The 15936-nt window shown below is 33.3% G+C and overlaps 1 protein-coding gene across 2 annotated transcripts; it reads left to right on the top strand.

Annotated features, from left to right (window-relative positions):
• The first annotated feature begins 2061 nt into the window (after positions 1-2061).
• Positions 2062-12544, top strand: LOC131602702 (RNA polymerase II C-terminal domain phosphatase-like 1). Of its 2 annotated transcripts, XM_058874874.1 has the most exons (18): positions 2062-2360; positions 2473-2737; positions 3329-3799; positions 4075-4285; positions 4842-4999; positions 5105-5175; positions 5347-5452; positions 5607-5690; positions 5871-6464; positions 6561-6624; positions 7086-7216; positions 7338-7391; positions 7840-7936; positions 9590-9825; positions 9937-10026; positions 10569-10634; positions 10770-10843; positions 11780-12544. In XM_058874874.1, exons 2-18 carry the CDS (start codon positions 2483-2485, stop codon positions 11886-11888), a joined length of 2871 nt encoding a protein of 956 aa, XP_058730857.1. In that variant the 5' UTR covers positions 2062-2360; positions 2473-2482; the 3' UTR covers positions 11889-12544. The 2 variants fall into 2 exon arrangements, with proteins under 2 accessions (XP_058730857.1, XP_058730856.1); XM_058874873.1 differs by having other exon boundaries at positions 2062-2737.
• The last annotated feature ends 3392 nt before the right edge of the window (positions 12545-15936 follow it).

Genomic DNA, 15936 nt, shown 5'->3' with positions numbered 1-15936 from the left:
GTTGTCCAATGTTATAATATTGTGTGTTTGATTTACTATTGTTTTGTGGATATGTATATAATCTGAATGTATTTGCTATTGGGTGAATATTACGCAGTTGATGTTCTATCGTTTATGAACTGATAACATTGTTTAATTGCGAATGAGACTCACCCTTAATGTTGATCATTTTCAGATTGAAGTGTAGCGGTGCTTGCTTTGGTGAGGATATCTTGTAGACTGTCTTGATAGTTTAGAGTCGTGTCATGCTCTAGTCTTGTAACACTGAGGAACGTTTGCGTTTTAGAGTTGGATAGTAACTCTCGTTTTGATTTTATTGTTGAATAATGTTGTTTATGCCTTGAATGTCGTATACGATGGTTTTAAGTATTCAATTGATGAAGTATTCCGATGTGTTTTAAACATATTTGTAATTGTTTATGTTCCTCGGAATAGCATGACAGATCTGTTTTATTTTATATGAAGTAATTGTAACGCTCTTAATTGCATGTTTACTCTGAAAATATTATTGAATTTATCGGGGGTTTAGAAGGGTGTTACATTTATAAGTAAATGTAATGTTCAATTTATGTTCCACTATCTATGTAATTTCGACTATTTATGTTAAATATACGTTAAGTTGCTTTGTTTTTAAGGTTTTTGCTTCTGGTTTAGAAATCCATTTTTAATTCGGATATGTATTTTAGAAATTTATAGTTTGGTTCTTTTGGATATGTATCTGCAAACATATGCAATAAAAAATTGGAATTTGGTTGATTCAGAAATACATATTTAAATTTAGAGAATATTTTAAAAATTTCGTCAAGAGCGCCTAAACATTCTTAAGGGTGCTTTAAGAAATAGTCTTTATTAAAACATGTAAAAATATTAAGAAAGAAACATAAGTATTTCCATTTCATATAAGTAATATTAAATATTATGTTTTACATTATATTTCATTAAATGTTTATCAAATTATTTAAAGAATCAATGATCTTCTTTTATGTATGAATGCACATGTTTTTAACTAGTTTAAGTCCAAAATATTAAAAAAATACATACAACATAAGTTGGATAGGCTTAAAAACATGGTTATGGAAAGAAAAAGAAATCAGATAAAAAAGGACAAAAATAAATATTTATAACAAAAAAAACTAAAAACAATTCAAATAATTAACTAAATAATAAATAATTTTCTTTATACAAATTATAACCATTTTTTAAAATAAAACAACTTTTTAACAAAAAAAAATTAATTACCATACACATTTTGATAAAAACTCACTAAGAAGAATGATTATATATTTTTTTTAAGCAAAATGAGACTCCATTAAAAAAAGGATTGTAAGGAAAAAAAAATGACAAGGATGTACTAAGCCTAAATTTAGGAGTGTTTTACTTGCCAAGCAAAAAGTCCTTATACAAATCATAGTGTAAACTATCATATCAAGTGAAAGTCTTGGTTTAGATTAGCCAAGAAATCGACGCAAAAATTGTGCGTAATCATGAAGTCCATACGAAGAGTATACGGACAACAGTTGAGTCAACGAGATTTGATGAACCAAAGCCCAATGTTAGAGTTAGAGAAAACTTTCACCACTGAAAAACAATCTCTTTCAATCCATAATTTAGACCAATTTCTTTCCTTTACTACCTCAATAACCATAACAACGACCAACAGTTCTGCTGAAACATAATCCCCCTCGTTAAGATACGCACAAAAGTTGATTATACTTCACTTGAAGTAAACCCTTGAGACCCAAGTACCCTCCCACTAGGCCAACCCTCTTAGGTTACCAACTAATTAAATCAATAATTTTTTTTTATTTCACCACTAGTATGCACCTAATCTGGTTTGGAATTAAAAAAATCATTTATTATTCATACCAAACAATAAAATAGTATGTTATTTAAGAGGAAAATATATACTAGTAGTAGCAAATAACAAGAAAAAATAAATAAATGTGCATTAATTAATTAATTTTTACCACAAAAATATATAAAAAAAAAACGTGTGTGTGATATTTTGAGTGGAGACAGTAAAATTAGTTAATGCAGGTATTATTATTTAATTGAAGTGGCATACGCAATAGGGCGCAAGTACTGTTTTTGACCTTTCGTTTTCTGGATCTAGGGTTTGGGTTTTCTCCTTCTGTGACGATCTCCGATTCATAATCATCTTCACACAAAAAAAAACCCCATTTTCAAACCCTACTTATACACACCGCCACCTAAACAATATTAACAAAAATCAATCGCCGCCAACCGAATCGGAGATTCACGATTAGGGTTCATCGATTATTATTGTATTTTCTCCCAAATCGCCGTTACTGGATCTAAAAATTTGCCCTAATTTTTCATTCATTTTATTATATACTCCGGTAATTCAAATATCAGATCAATCTTAAACCGATTTTTACGTCAATTACGATGATGAATACTAGTTATTGATGAATTTCCAAAGACTTTGTTTTTTTGTGATTTGATTTGAAGGACCAAAAAAATGTATAAATCGGTGGTTTATCAAGGGGAGGTGGTGTTGGGAGAGGTAGATATATACCCAGAAGTGAACAACAGCAAGAACTACGATGTGAAGGAAATTCAAATTTCTCACTTTTCTCAACCCAGTGAGAGGTGTCCACCACTTGCTGTGCTTCATACTATTGCCTCTTGTGGTGTTTGCTTCAAAATGGAGTCAAAGACACAGCATCAGAATCAGCTCTTTCACTTGCACTCCTTATGTATCAGAGAGAACAAGGTAAAAATCAGAGTTAAAATATATATAAAATTAACAAGATAAAACGCCACTAAAACCCTATGATTTTGGACTAAATCTTCAGAGGACTCAAAAGGTTGAATCTATGGATGACTCACTTATGACTCGTGTGTTAATGTTGACAGAATTTTTGCCTTAACTTACTAAATTTGTTGTTTTGAACTCAGATGGTGAACAAATTGTCCAATTGGTCATTTAACAGATACTTCTTAACTGAATTGTTGCCAAGGTTGAGAAGTTTGTGATTGATAGTGAAATTAGTGTCTGTGCTGGTTAGGGTTTTTGGTAAAACTCAATTCAAATCTAAAGTGCTGACTTGAACATAATAGCAATACTGTCCACTATACATCATACTGAAAAGATGGGTTGGCTTGTTTATGATATCATATTGCTTTGGCACTGTGTGCTTCTTTAGCATTTCTCAAGCTCCTCTGGCTTACAATGCACCCTATCTTTTTTGCGTTGACTTAAATTTATTACTTACCTTTTTAAACTCATTCCGTCATCGAGTCCACTTTTTACTTTTTATTTAATTTTCTGGTTAAGTATTAATAATTTTCACAATATCTGCAGACTGCTGTTATGCCACTGTTTGGGGAAGAGTTGCATTTGGTTGCGATGCATTCGCGAAATGATGACAGGCCATGTTTCTGGGGATTTATTGTGGCCAAGGGACTTTATAATTCATCCCTTGTGATGTTAAATCTCAGATGTTTGGGTATAGTGTTCGATCTGGATGAAACACTTATTGTAGCAAACACAATGCGCTCCTTCGAGGATAGAATTGATTCACTTCAGAGAAAAATTAACTCCGAGGTAGATCCACAACGGATTTCTGGTATGCAGGCAGAGATTAAGCGCTATCTAGATGACAAGAGTATATTGAAGCAGTATGCTGAAAATGATCAGATAGTTGATAATGGTAAAGTGATAAAAGCTCAGTCTGAGCTTGTTCCAGCATTATCTGACAGTCATCAGCCCTTAGTTCGACCACTGATACGGTTACATGAAAAAAACATTATTTTGACACGCATCAGTCCGCAGGTATATAATTTTTTCTCTAACCAACCATTTATTGGTATCTACTATTTTATTGTCACATTACATCTTGTGGCTTTGCATTTTCTTCTAGATTTATTATTCTAATGGGTCCCAGTGTAGTCAAACTATAGATCCTACCTAGTAGTATCGGGGATTCGAGGATCGTAACACGGATCAACGATTACACACTTATATAATTAATTAAAATGAAAAATATATAAGCAGAAAGACTTGTCAGAATCATTATTAGTCTAACAAAAGCTAGTGTGTTTTGAAAGATTCGCGACACAAGTGTTCTTGTGAGAATGAGACCTGCATGGGAAGATCTTCGGAGCTATCTGACTGCAAGGGGGCGCAAGCGTTTTGAGGTTTATGTTTGCACAATGGCTGAAAGGGACTATGCACTAGAAATGTGGAGACTTCTCGATCCAGATTCAAATTTGATAAATTCCAAAGAACTATTAGGTCGCATTGTTTGTGTTAAGTCAGGTAAATCCTTAAATGGCATATTTGTTTTTCTTTTCTTTTAATTTTGTTTTCAAAGAGAAGCTGCATATTTATGACAGAGTATCTGAAGGAAGCGAATTGTGAACACGAGGACATCTTATATTTTAAGTAAATTAATCACTTTAAACATTACAACAATTTCTAATGGGGTCCACAAATTTTAATCGGATCTTTGAGCTTTGAAATGATCTGTAATTAGGTCCTTGTAATTTGTGACCTTGCTTCAAATACTTAAAAGTTCAGGGGCCTAAATACAAACTACTTAAAAGTTCTGGGACCTAAATTCAAATAGTTTAGGGCATTTGATTAAAATCGAGGGACCTAATTAAAAATTATTGACAACTTCTGTATTTTAAAGTTCTCAAATAGTTTAGGGGCCGACAGAGTAATTTAACCTATATTTTAAAGTTTATATGAGTTTGATATAGAGATACAACTTGTTTATGCTTTATTATCGAACTGGATGTATGCCCATGTTTCCGCGACTTCAATTTTATTCACTTTTAATTCTTCTTATGTTTCAATAATATTATAATAGGTTTGAAAAAGTCTTTGTTCAATGTCTTCCAAGATGGCTCATGCCATCCAAAGACAGCATTGGTAATTGACGATCGCTTGAAGGTGTGGGATGAGAAAGATCAACCGCGGGTGCATGTTGTTCCTGCATTTGCTCCATACTATGCTCCTCAAGCCGAGGTTAATTTGCTGGCATACATGTTGAAAACTCAATACTTTCAATTGCACGAGCGGAATTTCATCCCTTTTTAGTTATATGAACTAATTAACTTGTTTGTCTTGTAGGCAAGCAATACTGTCCCTGTGTTGTGTGTTGCAAGAAATGTTGCTTGCAATGTTAGAGGTGGCTTCTTTAAGTAAGTTATACCTCTCAAAAGTTATATGTATGTGCATACTGAAAAGAAGGGGAAAATCTCCATTTAGTAGCTTAGAAGTTGATTTCCAAGCATTTTAATTGTCTCCAATTGTATAAAGATAAATACTACATAGGATTCTTATTCCTAATTACGACTCTGATTTTGTGATAGGGATTTTGACGATGGTCTTCTACAAAAGATTCCACAAATTGCCTATGAAGATGATATCCAAGATATACCTCCTGCCCCTGATGTGAGCAATTATCTAGTTTCAGAGGTAACTTATGTTCATGTACAAATTTACATGCGTCATTATTCTGATCTGTCGGGGGTATGCTATGTTGAAATTTTAACACATGAGTATTACATGATTTTCTGTCAAATGTATTGTATTTATACGTGTTTAACTGTTGTGCTTCGGTTCTTCTCAGGATGATGGATCTGCTGCCTGTGGAAACAGAGATCCGTTATTGTTTGATGGCATGGCAGATGCTGAGATAGAAAGAAAATTGAAGGTATCAATCTGGCCTCCGAGTGAATATTTGAGAACTTTGATTTACGATTGAATATACATGAAGCCTGTCTTATTTATTTATTTATTTTTTGTGATTTTACTTATATTTGAGAACTGTGATTTAAATCTGATCAGACATAAAGCTCATCTTATCTTTTGTTGCGATTGTACTTTCTGCTAGGATGCCATATCAGCAGTAGCTTCAGTTATTCCTATGACAACTGCTAAGATAGATCCCAGGCTCACTTCTTCTCTTCAGTATTCAATGGTATCTCCAGGTTCAGTTCCACCGCCTGCAGCACACGCATCTATGATACAACTGCCTCATGCACAGTTCCCTCAACCTGCTACACTAGTAAAGCCAATGGGTCAAGTTGCCCCTTTAGAATCAAGCTTGCACAGTTCTCCTGCTAGAGAAGAAGGTGAGGTGGGTGAGTCAGAATTAGACCCAGATACAAGGCGAAGGCTTCTCATATTGCAACATGGACAAGATATTAGGGATCATACATCTAGTGAACCTCCATTTCCTGTTAGACATCCCAATCCCGTTCAAGTTCCTGCTCGTGTGCCATCACGCGGAGGGTGGTTTCCTGTAGAAGAGGAGATTGGTTCACAACCACCAAACCGGGTAATACCTAAAGAAATTCCTTTAGATTCTGGTCCATCGCGTATTGAGAAGTACCGGCCTCATCAACCACCCTTTTTCCCTAAGGTTGATGGCTCTATTTCATCAGATAGAGCTCTCCATGAGGGCCACCAAAGATTGCCAAAGGAGGTAATGGCTATGTTTCAGTCTATCATTTGATGTTTCACAGCTGGCTCATACTTTTGGCTTGTTTGGTGAAGTCACTTCCAATATTTTTTTATGCAGATTTATCACAGAGATGATCGCACAAGAATAAACCACGCGCTCCCTAGTTATCATTCATTATCTGGTGAGCCATAACACTTGTCACTTCATGTTTGATTGATTCTCTGCAGTTTCCTCCCCAAACATTCTCTTCTCAATGTTTTCATGTACTGCTGGTGACTGTCTGCATTTATTTGGTTCTGAAATTGTTATCAGTTTGAATTTTAGTTTTTGTTGAAGTTTCTGCCATACTGATTTAAAATGACTTCTTTTTGAATTTTTTGTGATTTTTCAGTGATGAGTAATTAAGTTTGATTTTTGGCTACCTAGAACATCTTGTTTTTCTGTATAGTAAATATACCCTTTGAGACACTTGCCTTTATCTTCATTTATATTTTCAGGAGACATAAGCATCCAAGAAATCTTATATGAAACTTTAAAATGTTTTCTTAGTTTTGTTCCTGCGTGCATGTTTCTTTTTCTTTCCCAGTTCTGTTATTTGTAGTGCTATCCTTAGAATGACAGTATCTAATGGTTGTTATGCAGGTGATGACATCCCTTTTGGCAGGTCATCTTCTAGCAACAGGGATCTTGACTCTGAATCCGGTCATTCTGCATTGCATGCGGAAACACCAGCTGTAGTATTACAGGAAATTGCACTGAAGTGTGGAACTAAGGTTAGTTGAAATATGTTTCTGTTAGATGGCATCGTTAGCTTTTGTTAATATCTCGTTGTACTATTTAAGCTTTTCTTTGGTTTGTGTACCCAGCACGTTTCTTTGCTTTTGATGTGAACAGGTGGAATTTACATCATCTTTGGCTGCTAGCAGAGAGCTGCAGTTCTCCATTGAGGTATCTGACATTTGAGGCAGTGAGACTTTATGATTCCTTGTTCTCTATGTTTGCACCACTTTCTAAGTTCCATATTTCTCTTTTCAAAACTAGATATATATTTTTTCATTGGGATACAATTTTCTTTTTTTGAATCAATGAAGTTGCTGCACTTGATATTTGTTATTCACCGTGCTTAATTAACTAAACACATTGGTTTTCTCCTACATAGTTGTAGAGCAATATTTGTCTTTTCCAGGATTAGGTGTGCTCTGCGCAATGCCAATTTTGTTTTGTTGTTTTACCAAGGAAACAAACCTAAAAATTTAATTGATCTTTAGGTTTGAAGCTGATTTCATCTTGCTTCTGTTGGAGTGGTGTTACTTGTTGAAATATATTTTTCTGTTCTATTTATTCATAATTCGTGTATATGCCTTTGTCATCTTGTAAGTGTCATCATTGTTTGCAGGCGTGGTTTTCTGGGAAAAAAATTGGCCAGGGATTTGGAAGAACTAGAGTGGAGGCGCAATATAAGGCTGCTGAGGATTCTATTAAACATTTGGCTGGTAGGATATTCCACATTTTGGAAGTTTTGACTTGCTACAACATTATGTAGAATTGTTGAAGTATGAGAAAATTATCCTATAAGATCTTGTTATTATCTTGAATAATCTCATAGGATTAGTTTTTATGTTATTTTAGAGCCTCTCTTAAGATTAGTTCCCATATTTCTTACTTATTACCATGACTTGTTTTTCCAATCAATTAAGATAAGAAGTCTAGTATTCTATAAATAGGGGTTGGGAGTTAGGGGTTAGTGCTTAATAATTTTTTAATCTTCAAGTCATCTAGTTTTTATTGTTTCTCTCCTCTCTATCTAAAGCCCTATAACTTCAACAAGGACCTCAACAAGGACCATCTATGATGACAAGATAATTTCTTTTAAAATCATGTTTTGGGATGGTCCATTTAAATCTAAATCCTTTTTAGTGGTTGCACTAAGAAATACAAAGCCTAGAGAAGTAGGCGTGTCGCGGTGTCCAATACTTGTATGACACATGTTTGAAAAGTCAAACAAGCGTCCCCAACAAAATATTTTTTCTTTGCTTCGACACGCCTTGAATTGGTGTCCTACACCCGTATGACACTCATACAACACGTGTCAGACAGTTTAGACATGTTTTAAAATAAATTGTTTAATTCTTTGGTTCAACACACCTAATACATTTTTTGGATAAATATCACACACATCTAAAAGGGTTGAACATGTGTTGAAACAATGTTATCTATGAAGAATTAAGAATTAAAGACATTAATTTTGATTAATATTTTAACTCTTTTAATAATAAATGAATAAACTAAGGTCAAATATTAATTATCATATATGTAGTGTTGTACTCGTCGGTGTCCTATGTTTTTGACATAATCGGGGTCAGAGTTTGTGCTTCATAAGTGGTTGCATATAGCTTTTCTTTATTCCCGTTTACCTCTTAAGGCCTGGCCTTTACTGTTGAGCACTTGAGCCACCTTCCATTTCATCTACTCTTCCATTATTGGGGTTTTCTATAGGTCTTCTATACTCATGCTTAGGTGGTTTGGCCATGTAGAGAGAAAATATGTGAATTCTATAATAAGGAGAGGTGACCAGATGGAGGGTAGGCAACCCGTTAGAGGTAGAGGAAGGCTTAGAAAAACCCTAAGAGAACCTATTAAGAAATATCTCAATGTAAATGAGTTGGATAGAACCATGTTTTTGATAGAACATTTTGGCGTCAAGATTTCAAGATTTTGAACCTTGCTGCCTGTCTCTTTATTATTCAATCCTTCTTTATTATTTAATTAGATTTCAGCATAAGATGAAATAGGCCTATTTATTCCCTGCTTCAAGCTTGGAAGGCTCTTGTATATGGTGATGTCTTAGAAATGTTAAATTGCAAATCCATTTTTGGGCTGCTATCCAATAGTTTCAACTTTTAGGAGAGTTGGTCTACTTATTAATTATCTTTATATGAGTATAAATAATAAATTATATACTAAACCATCTAAAATCTCTTCTAAGATCCTAGTATCATAACAAATGATTAAGCAAATTACATTATCAGCAGTATGCATTGCTTGCTACTGTTATTTTCTAACAACGTTCTTACTTTTTATTTTTGTTGTTTTCCTCAATTAAAAAAGTTGTTAATATATTTTGAACTTTTTGGTTGTTTTTATAGATATATATTTATCACGCGCTAAGGATGAGTCTGGTTCTGCATATGGTGATGCGAGTGGATTTCCTAATGCAAGTGAGAATGGTTATGTGGGAAATGTTAGTTCTCTTGGTAATCACCCTATGCCTAAAGAAGAGTCAGTCTCATTTTCAGCTGCATCGGATCCATCAAGGGTGTTAGATCCTAGGTTGGATGTCTCGAAGAGATTAATGGGTTCAGTCTCTGCCCTCAAAGAATTGGTGAGATTGATAATAAATTGACCACCTCTCCACAAAGAATTTTTTTTTAGTTAACCTCAGTTCAAGTTTGTGCTTCTCACATGGTATAACTTCTGCATTTAATTTTTTCAGTGCATGATGGAGGGTCTTGGTGTCAATTTTCTATCACTGCCTGTTCCAGTGTCAACAAATTCAGGTCAGAAAGATGAAGTACATGCACAGGTTGGTAATCAAATCCTTCAGTGGTCTGAACTAATTAATTTAAATAGGACAATGTCATTGAATTGCTGAATAATCATGCCTTTCTAAACCTGCGTGTTTTAGCTCCTCATTTCTTTGAAGGGCTGAAAGAAAAGATTAGGAGACATTTATTGATGTTTAGATTGTTTTATATTTTTGGTCTGTTAGGCACTTTAGTGTCCAGGATAAAACATCAGAATTATTGTTACATTTCCTTTTATTTATGTGGTTTACTATTCTTATTTTTGATGAGGGAAGTTGAAGGGCGAGTCTTGGATAGAAATTTTCGTTTGACTAATTGAAGTCTGGACACAGGTTTGTGGGGTAGTAGTCTTGTTAATGGCATAGTTGTGTCTCATGGGGCTCATAAACATGACCTGGAAGCCTTCTATGCCTTAATACAATTAATTACACTGTCTTGCTTAGCCGGGCACTTTGTTATTGGTTCTGGCAGTTTTTTTATTTATTTTTATATTGGTATCAAAGCTCTTGGCAAGTATTTAAAAAAGAATTTTCTATTTTAGGTCGAGATAGATGGCCAGGTCTATGGTAAAGGGATCGGATTAACATGGGATGAGGCTAAAATGCAGGTATTTTGTTTTCTTTAGTGATGAAACTATATTGCTGTTGGAGTACATAACATGGGATGTGTATGCTTTCTTCCTTGAATTTGATTAACTTTCTTACAATTGCTGTTGGAATACTAAGATGCATTTGTTCTTCAGGCTGCTGAGAAGGCACTTGGAAGTCTAAGAACAATGCAAGGCCAAAGTATTCAAAGACGGCAGAGTTCTCCCAGGTCTATTTTATTACTTCGATTAGAAGATTGTATATATTTATTTTCTTTCTAGTTTTTGTCTAAGCCCCTGCTTTTTTATTTTAATTTTGGATGTACTCACGGAACACATCTAAAAGCTAGCACCGAGATGCATGTTTTTTGCAAATGATATAGTCCTAATTGGAGAGTCAAAAGGGGGATTTAAATGAGAGGTTGGATATTTGGAGGCAAGCTTTAGAAATGCATGACTTTCATTTAAGCAAAAGTAAGATGGTTAAGAATCAACACGAGAATAAAGTAAGTGTATCAAAGATGAAGATGTTGTGTTGGATTTGTGGTAAGACTAGACATGATGTGATTAGAAATAACAATATTAGAGAGACTGATGGGCTAACACCTATAGTATTAATGATGGTGGAAAATAGACTCAGGTGGTTTGAGCATGTAGGGATAAGACTTGTAGATTCTGTGGTAAAAAGAGTAGATCAAATAGAGAGAAGTCAAACAATTAGAGACAGAGGAAGACATAGAAAGACTATAAGAGGAGTTGTTAAATAAGATCTTGAGATTAACGATTTGGGTAACAACATCGTCTTTGATAGAGCATTATGACGGAAGTGGATCTATGTAGCTGACCCCAATTAGTGGGATAAAGTTTGGTTGTTGTTGTAATGATGGACTTTACTCTAGACTCTCCAATATGCCGTGCTTTCTAAGTCTAGTACGTGGTAGTTTCCATCCCATTTGAATATAGAAGGCAGCTCCATCTTCAAAATCTAAACTGGCCAATGGTTTGCCAGCCAGCCCCTACCAACAGAATTGGCATCTTAGATTGATTTGCTGTTTTTTTCTTGCTGTAGATATTTATTTTCTTACCTCATTCAATATTCCTTTTGGCAACTATTTTTCTTTCGTTTTGGTTGGTCATTAACTCGTTATTTTTGTTACATGAATCAGGCCATTTCAGGGATTTTCAAATAAACGTTTGAAGCAAGAACATCCACGAACTCTGCAGCGATTCGCTTCTTCTGGTAGATATCCTAGGAATGCTCCACCAATTCCTTGACAAGAGCAACGTGATTTTCAATCTCACTTATTCGCATGACTGTTGTTGGGGCATGCATGTGTATATGTTACTGATTCAACAATATGGACGGTGGTGGCTGTTGGGTTGGGGACCATTTCATCTTAAATGGACGAGTGCTTGTCGCTTTTCCTCGGTATTTTTGTCACCGAACTCAATGTCAACATAGAACAAATCCCTCATTTTGTACAAATGTATGATCCCTCCACTGAAATAGGGGTGAGATACTGGTCAAAGATTATGTAAGATATTCATTCACATCTTGGTGGTTCCAAGCAATACAGTATTTGAGACCAGCTCACAAGACAAGATGATGAGGCAAGTCCAATGCAAACTCGAACAACCAACCCGACCTGTTGGAATTGAGAATTGATTCAGCATTTATATTTCTAACTCAAGTGATGGTTCAAGTATAGGTTCTTTTTTTCTTTAATCGGTTTTCACTAACATAACAGGGTAGTGGTTTTTCATTTCATTAATTCACCTTGTGCCCTATGAAGACACCATCATTAACAGGGTCTTGAGGAGGTTGGTGAAATTGCATAGTGTAACTTGTTGATAATAGTTACAGTTTCTCATTTGTTGTCTATCAACTGCAATTTTTGGTGAGAGTTATGGAGTATATATCTATCTCTAAATGATTTACCCTCACTGCAATTTTTTTATATCCTCTATGCTAAGTGATACTCACAATTGATCGATTAAACAATATTTTATAATATTAGATTGATTAAAATGATTTTGCTCCAACTTGAATTATATTTGGATTAACTTTTTTAACAAATGATACCCAAAGTGTAAATTATTTAGATGATGGTACTTTACACAAGTACTTTTGAACATGTAATTTTAAAAAATCATACGACATTCATGAAATCTCTTGTAGCAAAATATAAACGAAAACGTATTGAAAACATTGTTTACATGCCAATGCGTATGACGTCAAACCTATTTTCACTGATAAACTTCAAAGAGTGCACTAATTAGTAAGTCAAAGTCCGATTCATGTAAAAATTAAAAATTGAGTTGGGGTGATTTTGACATGCTTTTTCTTTATCAAATGAGGAAACAAAAGCATGAGCAAGAGAAGAGACGAACTAAGTTATATAAACATATACAAATCACATTAAATTTAATTTACTTTTAACCATAATTAATTTTACAAAATTAAAATTAAAATTTAGTTTTGTCCCTATATAAACATACCTACACTTAAATGTATACTTACTTCAAACAAACAAAACAGGCACTATTCATACTCTTTCTATTTTTAAAAATTCACGCAAATTAAAAAATACAACAAAACTATCATGCAAAGCCGTCCAAGATTTATCTAAAGTATACCACGATGACACAACATTGATTTTATATGAAGAGATTTATGTAAAATCGTCCAAAAGAAGAATTTCACCTTCTCAGAAAAAAGAATACGTTACATCCACTAAATGTTATTATCAATTGTATTATGAACAAATTCAAATTTGGTTACCATCCAGAATAATATAGATGCCATCTAAATTGTCTTTACAAATTTACGAATTTGATATAGAGAAATCATATAAATGAAAAGAACTTTCAAACAATATATTAATAGTATATAATAAATTGAAATTTCATTTTCCATCTAAGTAAACATCATGACTTCCATTTCCAATTTATTAAAATTAAATATATTACATACAGTAAAATTGCATAGTGTAACTTGTTGATAATAGTTACAGTTTCTCAATTGTTGTCTATCAACTGCAATTTTTGGTGGGAGTTATGCAGTATATATCTATCTCAATGATTTGCCCTCAACTGCAATTTTTTTTGTAACCTCTATGCCAAGTGATACCCACAAATTCGAAGACAGAGTATGTTTGAAATAAAGTTTTCCAACTTGAATTATATTTGGGTTAACTTTTTTAACAAATGTTACACAAAGTTTAATTTATTTAGATGATAGTAATTGACAAATGTAATTTAGGGCCCGTTAGTTTCGGTTTTAAAAAAATGGATTTTTTTTTTTTGTATTTTTAAAAATAGATTTTTCAAAACCGTTTTTCAAAATATTATAAGTTTTTTTATTTTTGTTTTTTTTTTAAATGAAACACTCGTTTTGACATTTTATGACATAAACATATATTATTAAGACAAAAACTTAGTCAAAATCTCAAATTTTTTAAAAAGTTGTATTTCAAAAATGATTTTTATAAAAATCTATTTGAAATAACTTCAAAATTAAGTGATTTTTTTGAAAATTTGATATCCAAATTATTTCTTCATAAATAGATGAAATATCTAAAATCACATTTTCAGAATAACTATTTAAATCAAATTTTCATTTGAAGGTATAAAAATTTCTGTAAAATTTTTTTATACAAAATTTTGTAACACTAAAAAAATCATTTTTAAAAAAAGCCAAAACAAATGGACCCTTAAAATATTGTTTACATTCCAAAGTGAGTATGAAGTCAAACCTATTTTCACTAATAAGTCTGATTCATGTAGAAATTAAAAATTGAGTTGGGGTAATTTTGACTAGGGGTGTTCAAAATCAAATCGACCCAATAGAAAATCGCAAAATCTAACCAAACCAAACTAAAATCGCAAAAAACCGCATTTGGTTCGGATGTGTTTGAGCCATTTTTTAACAAACCGTGGAGTTCAGTTCGGTTTGCGGTTTGTAATTTACAAACCGAACCAAACCGCATTATGTTACAACACCTAAACTTCAATTAACTTATATCTAACACAAATTCAAACCTATTATGTCTTAGCCTTACGAATACAAATGATTTTCTTTTCCTCACACTTAAGGTTTCAATTTAAGTCTTCTCAAATCTTTCATAGCGGTATTGCACCTTCTTCTCATCTTATTTTCCAAATACATATCACATATTCTTTTCTAGTCTTTCATCTCTTAACTTCTTTATTTTTCATCTTATTATTTTTGTTCTATTGTTCTCTCTTCTAATTACGTTTTTAATGTTCCTCTTCTTATCTAATCGCATCTCTTCTGCTCTTTCTTTTTCATCTTCTCTAATATTTCATCTCCTCTTTTTTCTATTTCATTATAATGTTTTTGATATTATTTTATGCTAGTGTTTTATGTTTTTTATTTTACTTTTATCTAATATTATTTTTGTATATTAAATGGAAAGTTATCCAAATATGATGAATTTTGTTGTTATTTGATAATGCATAAATGATTAAATACAAAGTTATGTTGTCATCAATATATGTAGGGGTGGAAATAGGCTGGGCCGAGCTAGGCTTTACCAAGCCTAAGCCTGGCCTGTCAAAAAAATTGAAGCCTAAACCTGGCCTGTAGCCTGTCGTAGGCTTATCTTTTAGGCCTGAGTCTGGCCTTTTCGAAGGCCTGGTTAGCCTGTTAGCCTACATAAAAGCCTATTTGTTTTAGATATATGTAAATAAGCAATTAAAATAATGCTTAAATAGACTAACTAACTAAAAGAACTTATGAGAACAATGTTCATAATGTGTTTTCATCTTATTTTCACAAGTTCTTCAACATAACCAAGTTTCATTAATGTATTTTAATTCAAAGTGCAAAACATAATATAATAATAATAAAAAAGTATTCATATTTATTTAAATAGGCCGGCCTGATAGGCTTAAAAGGCTTTTTTTAGGGCCTGAGGCCTAGCCTTTTTAACTAAATAGGCTTATAAAAAAGCCTAGGCCTTTACTATTTAAAAATAACGTATGGCCTGGCCTGAGCCTATATAGGCTAGCCTGTAGGCCCCTGTTATCGGCCTGGCCTACTTCCACCCCTAAATATATGTATGTATGACTCAATAAATTTTTGTAAAAAAACACCGAACCAACCGAACCAATCCAAACCGCATTGGTTTGGTTTGGTTTTATTTCTAAAAGCCAACCAAACCAAACTGAACCGCACACGTTTTCCTCTTGCGGTTCGGATGATTTTTTACGTCAAAACCGTCCAAACCACACCGCAAACACCCCTAATTCTGACATGCTTTTTCTTTATGAAATGAGAAAACAAAAGCATGAGCAAAAG

This window comes from Vicia villosa, linkage group LG5 (assembly GCF_029867415.1).
Source record: "Vicia villosa cultivar HV-30 ecotype Madison, WI linkage group LG5, Vvil1.0, whole genome shotgun sequence".
Taxonomy (NCBI): Eukaryota; Viridiplantae; Streptophyta; class Magnoliopsida; order Fabales; family Fabaceae; genus Vicia; species Vicia villosa.
Note: the sequence above shows the minus strand (reverse complement) of the source record. Positions and strands in the feature narration are given on the sequence as shown.